The 14,895-nt window shown below is 37.4% G+C and overlaps 1 protein-coding gene across 2 annotated transcripts in view; it reads right to left on the bottom strand.

Annotated features, from left to right (window-relative positions):
- The window catches only part of LOC121430872 (coiled-coil and C2 domain-containing protein 1-like), a 31,466-nt gene that overhangs the window by 9,938 nt on the left and 6,633 nt on the right, over nt 1–14,895 (bottom strand). For both annotated transcript variants that reach the window (XM_041628296.1, XM_041628297.1), the window contains exons 4-18: nt 14,573–14,821; nt 14,016–14,367; nt 12,346–12,461; nt 11,645–11,965; nt 10,856–11,129; nt 9,958–10,088; nt 8,534–8,590; nt 7,109–7,252; nt 6,266–6,324; nt 5,313–5,429; nt 4,783–4,856; nt 3,397–3,452; nt 2,389–2,540; nt 1,673–1,763; nt 415–549 (exon numbers count right to left, since the gene is read on the bottom strand). In XM_041628296.1, the coding sequence (XP_041484230.1) occupies nt 415–549; nt 1,673–1,763; nt 2,389–2,540; nt 3,397–3,452; nt 4,783–4,856; nt 5,313–5,429; nt 6,266–6,324; nt 7,109–7,252; nt 8,534–8,590; nt 9,958–10,088; nt 10,856–11,129; nt 11,645–11,965; nt 12,346–12,461; nt 14,016–14,367; nt 14,573–14,821 (2,328 nt within the window). The remainder of the gene's footprint in view (nt 1–414; nt 550–1,672; nt 1,764–2,388; nt 2,541–3,396; nt 3,453–4,782; nt 4,857–5,312; nt 5,430–6,265; nt 6,325–7,108; nt 7,253–8,533; nt 8,591–9,957; nt 10,089–10,855; nt 11,130–11,644; nt 11,966–12,345; nt 12,462–14,015; nt 14,368–14,572; nt 14,822–14,895) is intronic.

Raw genomic sequence — 14,895 nt, 5'->3', positions numbered from 1 at the left:
TAAGTGGCTGGAAGAGAGTTACAGACAAAGATTAAATCTTGATATTTTCAGCCCATTCCTAGCTTAAGAAGTGGTTTTAAAAAAGCAAACGAAACACAAATATTCTAGTTTGAGGTAACATTGATGAATTTTATCCAATAAAACTATTCCAGGGCATACAATAGTGACATTCATTTTGGGGAGATTTGACAAAATTCAAAATAAGCTTTCACCCAACAATGAGTATGTACTACATGTAGCTGGCCTTGCATTAAAGCAGGGCAAAGTCAGAATTATGGATAATTGCAAGGGAAAAGAGCAAAATGAATTATTTCGATGAAGGATCGTACGGCCAAGGATTACAAGGGGTTAAAGGGATGAAAATTTTTTCAGAGTGCAAGTCTGAATACAAGATGATTTTAAAATGCAACATACCTTTGTTTTCTTATGAACACTGTCAACAACAAGCCATTTTTCCTTCACAAAATCTTCCTTTAGTCCAGACAGAGGGTGGTGAAGGCGGATTTTGACCTCTATCTTTCCACCAATTTCTCTCCTTCCATCCATCAACTGAAGAATTTGGGGCGAAAAAAAATCGAAATAAAGTCATCACAAACATGAAGAACATACATAATTCCTAATGGGGTCAGTGTAGGTTTGCTCTGCTGACCTGGAGGAAAGTTGCAGAAAACGAAAAGATGATGCCTGAAATCAAGATTCTTCTCCTAATGATCCAGCCAACACATGTCCAAGATTTAGGAAAGCATGTCTCTTGTTAAGTGAACTTTAAGGGGTATTTCGCTAGGCTTGCAACATGTTTGTGATTTCAGAGACCATTGCATAAAAGTTACTATTAAGGTAACTTTACCATCCAATGGTAACTTCCATTAAAACCTTGATTTTGATTTACTGTTAAGCTTTCTTACCATGGTATTTACCATTAGATGGCAAAGATACCATAATAGTATGGTATGGTATGCAACAGGGCTTAGATTTGGCGATTAATTGAAGAGATGTCACTGCAACCTCTCTGAGACATCTAACAATTATGGATTCTCTCATTCACAACAAATTCAAACATGCTCAATCTTTTAAAGACTTTTTCCAGTCTCTGCGATGTCTCTGGTACATCACCATCAGTTGCAGAGAAATCAGAGAGACTAATTACATCCCCGACCACCGAGACGTCTCCGTGATGTCTCTGCAAAGTCTCAGAGACGCTGCAGAGACCTGCATGAGGCTATGTGTGTGGGCACGTTGTGGTCTAGTGGTTCTGACTCTCACCTTTGAGAGGGTCGTGGGTTTGAATCCTAGCCGTGGCATGTTTTCCTTCAGCAAGAAATTCATCCACACTGTGCTGCACTCAACCCAGGTGAGGTGAATGGGTACCCGGCAGGATTAATTCCTTGAATGCACTAAGCGCCTTCAGCAGCTGGAGCAACAGCCGGAGTAATATATAGTGCGCCACTGAATAGGCAACTTGATAAATCGGCGCCTCATAAATGCTATAAATTACTCAATGATATTTGGCCTACTTTAAGACATGATATCATGTATTGATGGCCTGTTTTACATGTACTCTGAAAAAATGCAACGTAAACAGGGGTTTACATGTTCCTGCACAAAGAACTAAAACGCCAACAATAATTATCACCACAATCACAACCCCTTTCCAATCACTCAAGATACATACCGGTATGGATTCATGAAGCTCGCACTTGTTCTCCAATTCAGCAAGTTTGAGGCTGGCAGTGCCTAACGTCTTGTGACCTCGTAATAAGCCTCTATTAGAATGCGAAGAAAGAATGTACAGAATCTAAATACAGCTATATTACATCATAAGACTAACATCAGCTAGTAAGAAAGTATAACATATATAATAATAATAGCTGGATTTATAAAGCGCTTTTGGCCAGAGGATACAAAGCGCTGCTATTATTACCCCTATTAGTATAGTATATGCCCCTACATGTATAAGTGGGACATTCCTGAATTATAAGGTTTTTGTCTTTTCAAAATCATTCAACACTTTTTAATGCTCTCTTAAAATAATAGCTTGAGTGGTTCCATAGGGAGAGAAAGTGGAAAATGGGGGTCAGGTGTACTAACATATCACGTTGATTTAATAGAACTAGTAAGCTCACATTTATAATTGTTTGAGGTATCAGGGGGGTGTTTCACAAAGATGTAAGTATGACTTAGAGTCGCACTTATATGCCTCGCTGCGTGCGGCATAAGCATAACCGCATTGGCCAGATCATGCGAAGAGGACGCGCACTACTATGTAATGATCAGTAAGATTGCACGTTGCATATCATGTACCCGTCGGTATCTATGTGCGACCTAAGTCATACTTAAATCTTTGTGAAACACCCCCCTGGTCACGTATGATTTTTATCTCATACTAACTTGCTGTAGATGATTTCCAGTTTGAGTGCTTTCCTTTTGACAGCCGAGTTGAAAGCCCTAGAGCCGCGGTTGATCTCTACCATGCAGCTTGAGTTGTATTGAGGATTAACCGCTCCCTTCGCCCAGCCTGTCTTGTGGGTGGGAGGATCATCCTATACAAATTGACAACAAAATGTGAGTAAGTACAAACTAGATTTTTAATTTCCTGGTTGTGTTTTACCAATATTTTATAGGTGTGACTACTTCCTAGATGCATACGGTACCCTACGCATCCCAGCATCGATCACGCTCAGATGACACACACTATAATGCGTATTCTTCGATGAGGTTACCCAATAGAAACCATGTCCCCATTGACATTTAAGAATGACTCGAAGGGGGTGTTGCAAGAAAATATTTGCGATCAATTGCAAATATTCTGTTGCAAGTTTACAACTGACAGATCAATGTTAGTTGTAGCATATCAGATTTCACTCCTTGTTTGAAGAAGCAGACTGGGAATCAATCATAAATTTGCAATTAATTGCAAGACATATGATTGATTTAGGAACCAAAAATAGACTAAAATTGATCGCAAGTTTCTTGCAATGCCCCATAAGTCAAACTTATCTCTTTGTGAAATACATCAACCCCCTCCTGTCCTCTCATTCTAAACCATCGAAGAAAGAAACAATGTATACATGTATTTGAATAAAAGGATTGCCGTGGTCCCAACTCACAAGAATTGCAATAGATTTATACTACTCAAACCGAGGTTCATATTTTTTTGTAATTGGGATTTTAAGATCAATTTCAATCAGAGTTTGATTTGAATCTATTTCAACTTTATGAGAGGGGCCCTGGCATTTTCTTAAAAAAGAAAAGGTTCTCTCTTTTACATGTACAGAATTTAAATATTAATAATTGAGTGAGACACTGATGGTAAATTACTTATAAACAATAGAAACTGCTAGATTTTTTTTTTAAACCAGTCAAAAAATATGAGGAAAATAAAAATTAGTTACTTACTGAAGGGTATGGGAATTCTGCCTTTATGTAGGTGTCAATGTCTTTTGAATCTTTCTCTGAAAAACAAGGAGAAAAAGTAAATATGATTATGATTGCAGTAGGTTATGTCTAAGTAGTTAATATTAAAGTCCTTTGGAAGCCCACAGGGACGTTATATCATGTGATATGTGCTTTACAAGATCTAGAGCTGCTATTATTTTTTTTGTATTATTGTTGTTATTATTTACTATTATTATCATTACTATTGTTAGTATTTTCATTATTATTATAATAATTACTATTATCATTTTATTATGTGTCTGATATCATGATGCAAGGAAGATTTATAGAGCAGTGCTATGAATGACCACCAGACACTACTTCTGCTCATTTTATTTCAAAAAATAAGATAATGAAATTCAATGTACTCCTATCACTTGAATACTACTTCTTCACAATCTACCTCTTCATTCTACTTTTCCTACCTCCTATACTTCAAATACTATTAGTACTTCTAGTTATTCTTCTTCTACTTATACTATTACAACTACTACTATTGCTGCCATCGCTGTTACTCCTATTACAACTACTTCTGTGACTACAAAAGCAGGGTAGACCTATTCTAGCAAGAGACCAATTATACAAGGGGACCTGGAGCGTGGTCCATAAAGCTGCTTAAAGGTCAAGTCCACCACAGAAAAATGTTTATTTGAATAAATAGAGTAAAAATCAAATTAGCATGACCAAGAAAATTTCATCAAAATCAGACGTGAAAACAAGAAAGTTATGGCATTTTAAAGTTTCTCCTATTTTTCACAAACAGTGATATGCACAACTCAGTGTCATGCAAATGAGTCAGTCGATGATGTCCATCACTCACTATTTGTTTTGTTTTTTATTGTTTGAATTACACATTATTTCATTTTTTACAGATTTCACAATAAGAACTAAGTTGGCTGAACCATACAGTATTAAACAATGCTAATTTCACATGTTCAGGGAGGAATTAATTGTTGTTTCACTTGAAAATGAGGAGAAAATTAGAATATATAATATTTTATATAATAAGATACAAAAGAAATAGCGAGTGGATGATGTCATCAGTCTCTTGATTTGCATACTAACCAAGATGTGTATATAACTGATTTGTGAAATTAAGTGAAACTATAAAATGTGATACATTTCTTACTTTACATCCGATTTTGATGAAATTGTCAGTGTCATGCTTGTTGGATTTTTCTCTACTTGTTCAGGTGGACTTGTCCACTCACACATGACTGGTGACCATATGTATTTGATTAAGCACCTATATGTAAGAACACATTCCAGTCCCGCATAAGATAACTGCTGGATTAAACACTAGTTTATAAAAGGAAAAGGTATACCAGAATGAGATTCTCAAATTACCATTAGGGCAATGTAGTTGCAATCCCTGTACAATGGTTATCTCAGCCTCGTTTTCTTTAACATCTGGACAAACCCTGTTGTACGATAAAATATTGCATCATGAAAAATAAGCCATTAGCAAAGGAACAGTCTGAAGTTTGGTTGATTAAAGTAGTATCCCTCCATTTGTATGGGTATCATCTTGTTTTGCTGTGAAATGATATGAAATAAACTTGAAAGTTGACCATTGACCCCCACCCCCTCCCCCAACTCACCCTTGGTTCAGACTACTCATAAAAATAATACAGAAATTTTGAGGAAAATGGACTACGAAGATGCCAAACATGTGCAAAATTTTTCTCAAATGAATGTTAGGACTACGAAGGACTACAAAACTATCCTGCATGTACGCATTACAGATTTGATATGATCGTTTACTGGCCCAGAACCAAATAGAGGTTCACATGAAAGTTTGATGAAAATATCATGATTACTTGCATGAATACATCACCCTACAGAGATTCATTGTTTCAGGGCCTTTCTAAACTTACCTGACAGAGGGCAGTGTTCGTTGTTCATAATGGTGCCTGGGGATGGTTTCCCCTCTAGACTGCTTTGAGATCAGTAAATCTATGTCTTGTTGACATGAATCTTTGAATTCTTCAAACCTGTCCAAAAACAAAACAGTAACCAATCATAGCCAGGGGCCTGGGGCCCGTTGCAGAAAGAGTTGCAATCTATCGCAACTCTAATAATCATGCCCAACTTGATTTTCAACCAATCAACAGTGCGCATTTGGGACTTGCGATTGATTTTTGACTTGCGTTTAAACACAACTCTTTCTGCAAAGGACCCCTGGTAATATAAAGCTAAGCAATTGATCTCGAGGCTGATTTTTATGACTGATCATACACAATAATCATTGCAATCAATGATCAATCATTAAGCTTTATTATACAGGATCCAAACTGGGGGTATATTAACCCTAATATAACAGGGCTATTTCAGACCAGGATATACTGTGGGGGTCAATTTGACCCCCTTTCAGATTTCGACATACATTATTGTGCAGTGTTTGGAAACAAGTACCAGAGCGTCGCAAATTTGGTCTCAAACGATGCGCAAGACTTGAAAGAAAAAAGTTGGCGAGCAGTCTGGCAAAAAAATTCATCAAGGCGGCATAGTGACAAAATTTGTCAGGGGGGGTCAATTTGACAACCCCTCCCCCCCCAAGTTAAGTAAGGGTTAAAGTCCATAGTTTTCTGTGATAGAAAAAAAAATTAGGGAATTCAAGAAGAACACAGAAGTCACAGAATTTCAAGGAAACAAAACTGACTCGGCCAAAGAATTGGAAATATAAAAATACAGTGAAATCATTAAAGTCAAAGCAAAATCCAATGATGATGGTTATGGTTATGGCGATGATAATTGCGGTAATAAAAATGATGAAAATAAAAAAGATAATAACAATAAAACCAAAGAAAATAAAACCAACCATTATTACCTCTTAGCTGATTTGATATTGCCAAGTTTCCCATACACCTTTGCATTCGCTTCACATAACTGCAGATAAGAAAAAAAAATATTTCAAAAGGGTGCATGTAGATGCAAAGGGTTGATACAAAGTATAAGTAATAACTAAAGGGGTGCCCCAGTATGAAAAAGGATATGATTGACCAGAAAGAGTAAAATCAGAGAAATCAAACCTGGACCCTGTCTCACGTTATGATTGATCAGGGCTCCATCTTACAAAGAGTTTGATTGGATCAATCGTAACTCTATGGAGATCCATCCATGTCATAATTTTTTCTACAGAAACTTTGCAACATGTATTTTGTAAACAAAGGAGAACACACCAAATTGTAAAGAAATCAATGAATTTATGGTTATACATTTATATCTAGAAAATATTTTGAAAAAACAGGCATTTTATTTGGTGACTTTGCTCGCTTTCCATAGTTGTGATTGATCGGATCAATCGTAACTCTCTGGAAGACAGGCCCCGACCAACCTCAAATGTCATATTCAATGTTATATTTTTTTCTACAAAAAATTTGCACAATGTCCTTTGTAAACAAAAAGAAGCACCCTAACTTTTCAAGAAAGGAGCAATGAATGCATGAACAAGCTGCATATTTAAGAAAATATTTTGAACAAACATGCATTTTAGATGTTGACGTTGCTGGCTTTCCATAGATGTGGTTGATCGGATCAATCGCAACTCTTTGTAAGATGGGAGTGTTGCATAAATCGTCTTCTGAGCCAATCCGATACAAGGATTTCATAGCTTATAACAAATAGTCAGTGAAAATCACTATTTGATTTCTTTGTGAAAAGGCTCACTAACCTCAATTTGTTTATTCAAGGTGGCTATCAGTCTTTTATAGACCTCCTCTGCACTGCCATCAGCAACCATCTCAAAATCTCCGTCCGGCTCCGGTGATGTCGGAGGCGAGACCGCTTCAGGCTCCTTGCGAGGAAGCTTCGGTATCTGATTGACGGGCAGGTAGAAGAACATGACATGACTGACACCAAGGACACTACAAGGGGAAGACTGGACACTCAATAGAGCAAGAAATGAAATGCTCAAAAATGGGTGCCCAACAGCGTTTGCTAGGTATACCATCGCATATCATCGTTTCGGGTTGCGTATATTACATATGGGGAAAATGAGAGTGGTGAAGGGTTTGGCGTTTCTTCATATTTTAATTTTTTTTCTGAATTTTTTTTTAAATTAGAAAAATATAAATCTTTTAGAGATGTCTGGGAAAGAGGTGGATATATGTCCCTATGCCGCCCCTGCTTTCCTTCTATCATCCCTCTATCATTTTCCGAATATGTTTTATTCACAAAACTTTGCCAAAATGCAAGTTTACCTACACAATGCTGTTGGGCATCCTTCCCCATGCATGAAATTGAGCATTTAAAAAAAAAATCGCCAGTGTCCAGTCTTCCCCTTATAATATCTTTGATTACACCAACGACATCGGCATCTCTTTATGATCACACAGCTAACAAGTCTTATTAATGATATCACATGATATGGAAATACTGAGGTTGAAGTTGATGTTCATTCAAACATAATGGCCCGTATTCTGAAGTCGGATTTAATTTAAACTATGGTGCCGAGTTGTGATTTAACTATGGATAGCCAATAGTGGCATTTCTAACAGTAGAATTTCAATGTAATATCGGCTCATTTTTCTCTCAAATCATTCTTAATTGTTTTAGAAGGATAAATACGATAGCTTTCTTCACCATTTACAAGTTCGGAAAAAGCACAGAATAAACATAAGAAACATACAATGTAAGGAAAATGTTTACGTATTTTCCTCTCCATAATTTCAGCACAAAGTTAGACCATGGCCAATAAAGCTAAACCAGACTGTGAAGGATCTTTTAAAACTTTCAGCAGTCAAACAAAAAATGGTACAAAAATGGCTGGCATATATTGGTTGACAGAGGGGTTCCCAATTAATCTGGCAATATAAAATGAAATACATTTTACATAACTTAACGACAGGGTCACAAATATTTCGTCAAGAATTGTACATATCAAATGTCTTGCAAATAATATGGAATCATATCATTGGTTGATGAAGACTTTTAGCATCCTTAAATACTAGTCTGCTTGAAAAAAGAAGAAATTTCTTGATATAAGATAATAGTACTTGGATGGGATTTGAACCCTAAGCCTTGAGGTATTCAGTCTGGACTCTGGAGTCCTGTCTACAACACCTCTACCGATTCATCTTCATGATTATTCACTTACTGAGTCAAGGTTTACAGGCAGGCCTCCTTCAGCAGCAGTCAACATTGGCTCGATTTCCTAAAGTACAAATATTTGAATTGAATTTATTCTCCAATGGAAAGGAAATTTGGTGCTTGCTGGTTACCAACAAATTTACAAATATATTAATACAATGTATACAAATAAATGATAATTGGGAATATATCCAATAATAATAACAAAATGGTGTTATGACTAAATAAAAATTTGAATGGTTATTGAACATATGGATTACAATATTATCAATAATAATAACAAGCTGTTCCTAGGGGACAAATCACCAACCCCTCCCATTAAAGATACATCAGCCTACAAGGTAGTTTGACCTCGTCTTGCAACGAGTTTGAATGAGTTAAAATGAAAACATTAAAGAGCAGAAACATGGCAAGTACGGTTTTGATGAAAACTAGGGGAATCGTATTAAATTGTGATAGTTATAGCAATGATGTTGTTGCTTGTGATGACGCTGAAATCAATGATAATGGTGCTGTCAGTGATGATGATGATGGTCATCATGGTGGGGATAATGATGTAGATGAAGACGAGGACAACGACGGTGAAGATGACTAGGATGATGAAGCCGACAGTATGCATATAGTAGATAGGCAGGAGTGTGATGGTGCCAGTTTTCATATTCGGTGTAAAGAAGAAACTCTATTGAACGAGATATAGGAAAGTTGAACAGAGAATCTTTTTTTTTTCACTGAATGCGAAATCTCGCACCATTGCATGAATAAGAATATTCGCTATTCGTGCCCCAGAATTTTGCGAAAAAACAAATAATAGATATTTCCTATGTTAAAGAATTATTGAAAGAGAAAAGGAAAATCCCTCAAACGCACATCTGATTTGAAGCAGCAATGCGCATTTAAACCAGTAAGCCCTGAAAAGGTACAAACTTTTGACAATCAGCATCCCATTTGCTCATGTACAACAAGCTAAATAGGCATTGTACAATAATGATGAAAGCTATCCTGATGATGATGAAAGTGGTGGAACAGGAGGGGTATATACAGTTCAATTAACAAAAATTGAAAATTTGTAATATGTCAGATTACCTGGGACCAGTACCTTCAGCATAAAGAGAGACCACAACTTCCATCAAACTCCTATCCCTCTCAGATATTTAACAATTAGGACTTAAAATAACAAATATTGATGGCATTCTTCTCAGAGAATTTCAATCTATACTTCTCAAATAATTTTCCTTGAAAGCATATTCTAAAACATATTCTAAGCCTTTATTCAATTGATTTACCATCATTATCAAGATGATGATGATCATCATTATCATTATCATGATGAACATCCTCAGCAGCAGCAACATCATTATCGCTATCATCATTGCGATCATCATCAATAATGCATCAACATTTTGTAAATACATTTTGTATATGATGAAGTACCTTAGATATCTTGAGTAATCTTTTAGCCTCGTATATGTCCCCCCTCCTTTTCGCTTCCAATGCTAGCTTTCTAAACTGTGCTATCCTGTCTTTCAAGATGGCTACGTTCCGCTGGTACATGTTCTCTTTAGCTGCACAATACAAAGAAAAAAAACAGAAGCCATTGGATGCAAGCAAGAAATATCTTTACATTATTCAAACTAATCAAACAAGCTTTTAACCACTAGGCCAGAGTTGGAGTATGTTTTTTATTTTTTATTTTTTTGCAAATGACTGCTAAATACTTTTTGTCAGAGACTGGTAGAAATATTACGAAATATGTATGGTCTTCACTCACTATCAGGCAGACAAATTCAAGCTAGAAAATTGGGAAGTTTTGCATTGTGATCTTCCACAGTCCCACTTGCTTGGTAAATGCATGAATCACATAAACCCATCAATACATTGATTTGTGTTTTTAACTCAGTAAATCCCTTTTCTTTATTGCATGATTATTGCATGATCATTAATGCCTACATGGTGGCTCAGCTTCAGCCAGTGCAATAATACATTGATGATACCAAGTATTACACAGAGTACAGTAAACACATTCAATGGTCGTGCTAAATATACCTATTGATGTTAATATTATTGACATAATTTTTACGGAATTTTCTTTTAATATATTTCTAAGATAAGTGAATTTACATTTCTTCAGCCACTTCAAAAATACAATTCTTTATGGCATACTCTTTCCTGATATGCACCAACGACTACTCCACAAGGGAGTGCTTTCATGAAACTTATAGTAATTGATTTATGCTATCAACTTTGCGCTGAGCCAATCATATACAAGGATTTGGTAGCTTACAGGGATAACACTAGTTAGTAAAAAAATATCGTTTCCTGTAATGCTCACCTGACATTTGTCTTGTAGGTGCCGGAGGTCTTGAAGCAGCTGGTTGGGTCGCTTGTCCAGCTGTCCTGGCAGGAGGGGAACTAGCCCCTGCTGCAGCCGATACTACAGGGGCTGCTGCTGCCGGGGGTGCCACTGGGGCAGCTGCTTGGGCTACTGATGGGGCAGCCTGACCGCCAGCTTGTGATGGGAAGGGCGGGAATGTTGGAAGGCTAGGCAGCTCGGACAGATCAACTGGCTTGCCTAACTTTTGCTTTCTGATGGCATCCTCGTATTGCTGTGTTGAAATAATAATGACTTTACTTTGAACATTACAGGGACCTTTTCTTCTCTCTCATTATCATGAACATGAAATTAATTTATGTCAGCAAAAGAACAAGTAATGACACATTTACGAATTAAGGTTTGCATTAGGTTTGAATTTGCATTGGAATTACACATATGTATGAAAACATGTTTTTGAGCAAGTTTGGGGCTGACATGCACTTTACAAAAAAATTGTGTAAAATTGGAACAGCGTACACGCTTGTCACAAATTTATATTTGAAATTTGTGCAAGTCAGGAGACATAGCAGTCAAATCTATTTGTGACTTATTGTGCGAATTCACAGACTCCCCCCAACACATTCCCTTTAGCTCCCAACATGGACAGATTTAAGTCGCTTGTGCTTAAAAAAAAAATTTATTGTTTTTAAGTGGCAGTCATGGGCACTTTTCATCCTTTTAGGATGGCAACATCAGGCCCAAAGAACAATCTAATTGTAAAGGAACCAACTTAGGATTCTTACGAACCTTGACAATGCGACCTATCCTACGAGTTTTGGAGTCGTTATTCTCTTCCTTTGCCTTGTCAGCCATGCTCTTATACACCCCTCTCCTCTGAAGCATGGCCTCAAGATCCGTCTTGGGAGTAGGTGGCTCCTCCTCGGAGCTTGTTGATGGTCCTGGTCCGGGAGCAGTTGAAGGACCAGGAGCTGTTGGAGCAGTAGCCCTAGGTTGTGGAACTGGAGCTGGCTGAGGAGCTGCTGGTGCTGGTTGGGAAGGAGGACCAGGCATCTCACTGAGGTCAACCTGCTGACCTGCTTCTAAGGCTTTGATAACTAGATCAAATTGCTGGGGGTGAAAAAAAAGGGTAACAAGTCGAGAAAAGAATATCCTTCAAGCGTCTTCTACTTGTTTTCAAAGTTGTCCAGGGTACATGTACCTATGAATTAGCTGGTGATGCTGCTTTCTCCTCTACCAAACCCATACTGTGTAATCAACTCCCTCCTCTCTGTAAATCATCACCAACAATGAGGTAAAGTTATTTTGGTCACGAGTCTGGTTTGTGAAAGAAACTTCTCAAAGTAACTGTGACAAGAGTAAAGTTTTCACCTCTAATAAATGTATATATTATGAACAGTGTATATTACTTTATGTCTTATGACTTCATTAATGCTGGTTGAATCTAAAAGTGCAACACAATCCAACATTAATATACTACATTTCTTTACCTTGGAAACCTTGAGATGTTCTGCGGCAGTCTTCATGTCACCTGATCGCTTGGCAAGTAGGGCGGCCATTTTGTACTGGTCTCTCCTCACACCTATCAACTTCAGCTGATCAGCATCTGCTCAATTCACAACAGTATATAATATCATTATCCATTTAGAGCCTTCTAGCAATGCAATAGTATTAGTCTGCATGATCTGCCTGTGCAATATCAGAGCATATTGCATGATGCATCTAAATCTGACATATTCCTCATAGGCTTGTGTACAAAACTAGCTATGCAATATCATGCTGTATTGCACAGTCATAAGACAGAATAATAATAATTACAATGGATGGCTTTCCTTCATGTGATACCAGCAATATTACACTCGATTAGGGCCAATTTTGCAATCATCTACGATTCCTGCAATATTAGCCCTAAATCATGGAATGGTTTTAGCCATCCAATAAAGCCTTTTTATTCTGGGCATTAAAAAAAAACTGGGAATCCAAACTTTAATAACTTTTTTTTGTTGAAAAGTGTATGGAGCATCTGCCTTGCTACAGAGATGATGATCAAATACTCACAGTGGAATTTTTCCAAGTGTTAAAGATCTAAAAGATTTTCAGGGTCATAATGGATTTATATTCACAAACTTTAAAGTGGTTTATACCCCAGCCATGAGAAACATGACCAGTACGCAAATGAGAGAGCAAATGAATTGCAAAATCAGAGCTTAAATTATTGAAAAAGATATAACAATCCAAGGCCACTGAATTCATGGGCCCCGTTTCATAAAAGTTACCATTGTGGTAACTCTCCATTGGTAACTACCATGGCAACAATGCTCATTAGCCAAACAAAATAAAGGATTCCATGAAAGATATCATTGGATGGCACAGTTGCCATAATAGTTACTTTTATGCAACGGGGCCCAGGTCTCAACGCAAATCTAGCTCGCTTTGGATATTTTGGGGTCCTTTTCCATTTGTGACCCTCCAGCTCAAAACAAATAATAGGTCACCAAGCAAGTTTTTCTAAAATAAGCCAAGATAGATTTGTGGTATAGGAAATATATACAAATTTGAAAGGCAAATTTTGTCCATTTGTCGAAGTTGGAAGTTACAAAGTTTAACCCAAAATGAGTGGTTTTTTGTCATCGTTATTTCCAAATACAAACCGCAGTTTCCCCACATTCTGTGAAGCTCTCACTAAAATTTTTAGTTCAGGAAATAAAATATTTGTGTGATTTATTGTTGATCAACTTAGACAAGCTATGAGTATTTCATTGTCTAGTTATTAATGTATATTGTAAATCAACCAATGGAATTGGGAAAGGAGGCTTTATGCCAAAGTAATTCAGTTAACGTTTTTCTTTCCCTGGCGTTCCAATGGTTGATATTTCTTATTTTGTATTATTTACACTGAAATCTATTTTTGAATATTATTTGCTGAATAAATAATAACCATTTCGAAGCTTATGATCTGCTTTTCAAAACTTAAAACAAATCTCAAAATTCATTCATTTTGGTGATTTACTTGTAGTTTTGAGATGGACGGCCACATTTTGCCAGTGTGTGCAGTAATACAAAAATGTGCTCTAAAGAAAGTGGCCCTGTTGTAAAAAAAACTATCAAATTGTCAGGCTTGAAACAAATATTGCACTTTCCCCATTCCACTCTTCATTACCTGCACTCTCGCTTTGGGCAGTGTCTGGTTGCTCTGGTTGCACTGCTGGGGAAGAGATTGGTTGAGACACTGCTGCTACTGGAGCTGCTTCAGGCACTGGCTGCTTCTCCTGGGGAGGAGGTTGCTGATCTGCAGCTGGTTTGGGTACACAAACCTCCGGGGGAATCTCGTCCTTATCGATGGGTTTACCCAGCTTTATCTTCCTCAGCATATCTTGTAGCGTCTTGAGCTGACGCTTGTACCTCCTGACCTTTGAACTCTCACCCGCTGCCTCAGCGGCAGCGATGGCCTGCTGATAAGACTGTGCACGCTGCTGGAGCACAGTGTTGATGTCTGCTGGCTCAGATGGTTCCTAATTTCAAAAAAGAAAAGAAAATCTGTCAGTAGGATGAATCTACATGTAGATCTACATTTATTATAGTCATAGAGGCAATGCAAATAAAGCTTAAATCATTATGGAAAGTAATTATTCAAATGTAAATATATGATGAAACAAAAAGATTTGATCAAATTTGGTATGTCAGGAATTACAATTGCTGATTGTATGTATACAATACCTGTGTTTGGGCGGGACTTGGAGCTACAGGACTAGGAGCTGCTTTCCGAGCTGGTGAAGGACTCCGATTGACATTAGAGGGACCTGGCCTAAGCCCTGGGGCTGGAGCAGACTGTGAAGCAGGGCTAGGCTGTGGAGTAGGTCTAGTTGTCATCTTTGGGCTAGGAGTAGGACTAGGGGTCCTTTTCTGTTGGGTGCTGGGAGGGGTGAGGGTCTCTGACGACTCCTGTGTGATATCGGCAAGCTCCGCCTGCATGTATAGGACCAAGGAAATATCATACATCATACATGACAGTCTTTTTTCATGGATGAATTAATGTCTTC

This window comes from Lytechinus variegatus, chromosome 17, assembly GCF_018143015.1.
Source record: "Lytechinus variegatus isolate NC3 chromosome 17, Lvar_3.0, whole genome shotgun sequence".
In the NCBI taxonomy this organism is placed as follows: domain Eukaryota; kingdom Metazoa; phylum Echinodermata; class Echinoidea; order Temnopleuroida; family Toxopneustidae; genus Lytechinus; species Lytechinus variegatus.
Note: the sequence above shows the minus strand (reverse complement) of the source record. Positions and strands in the feature narration are given on the sequence as shown.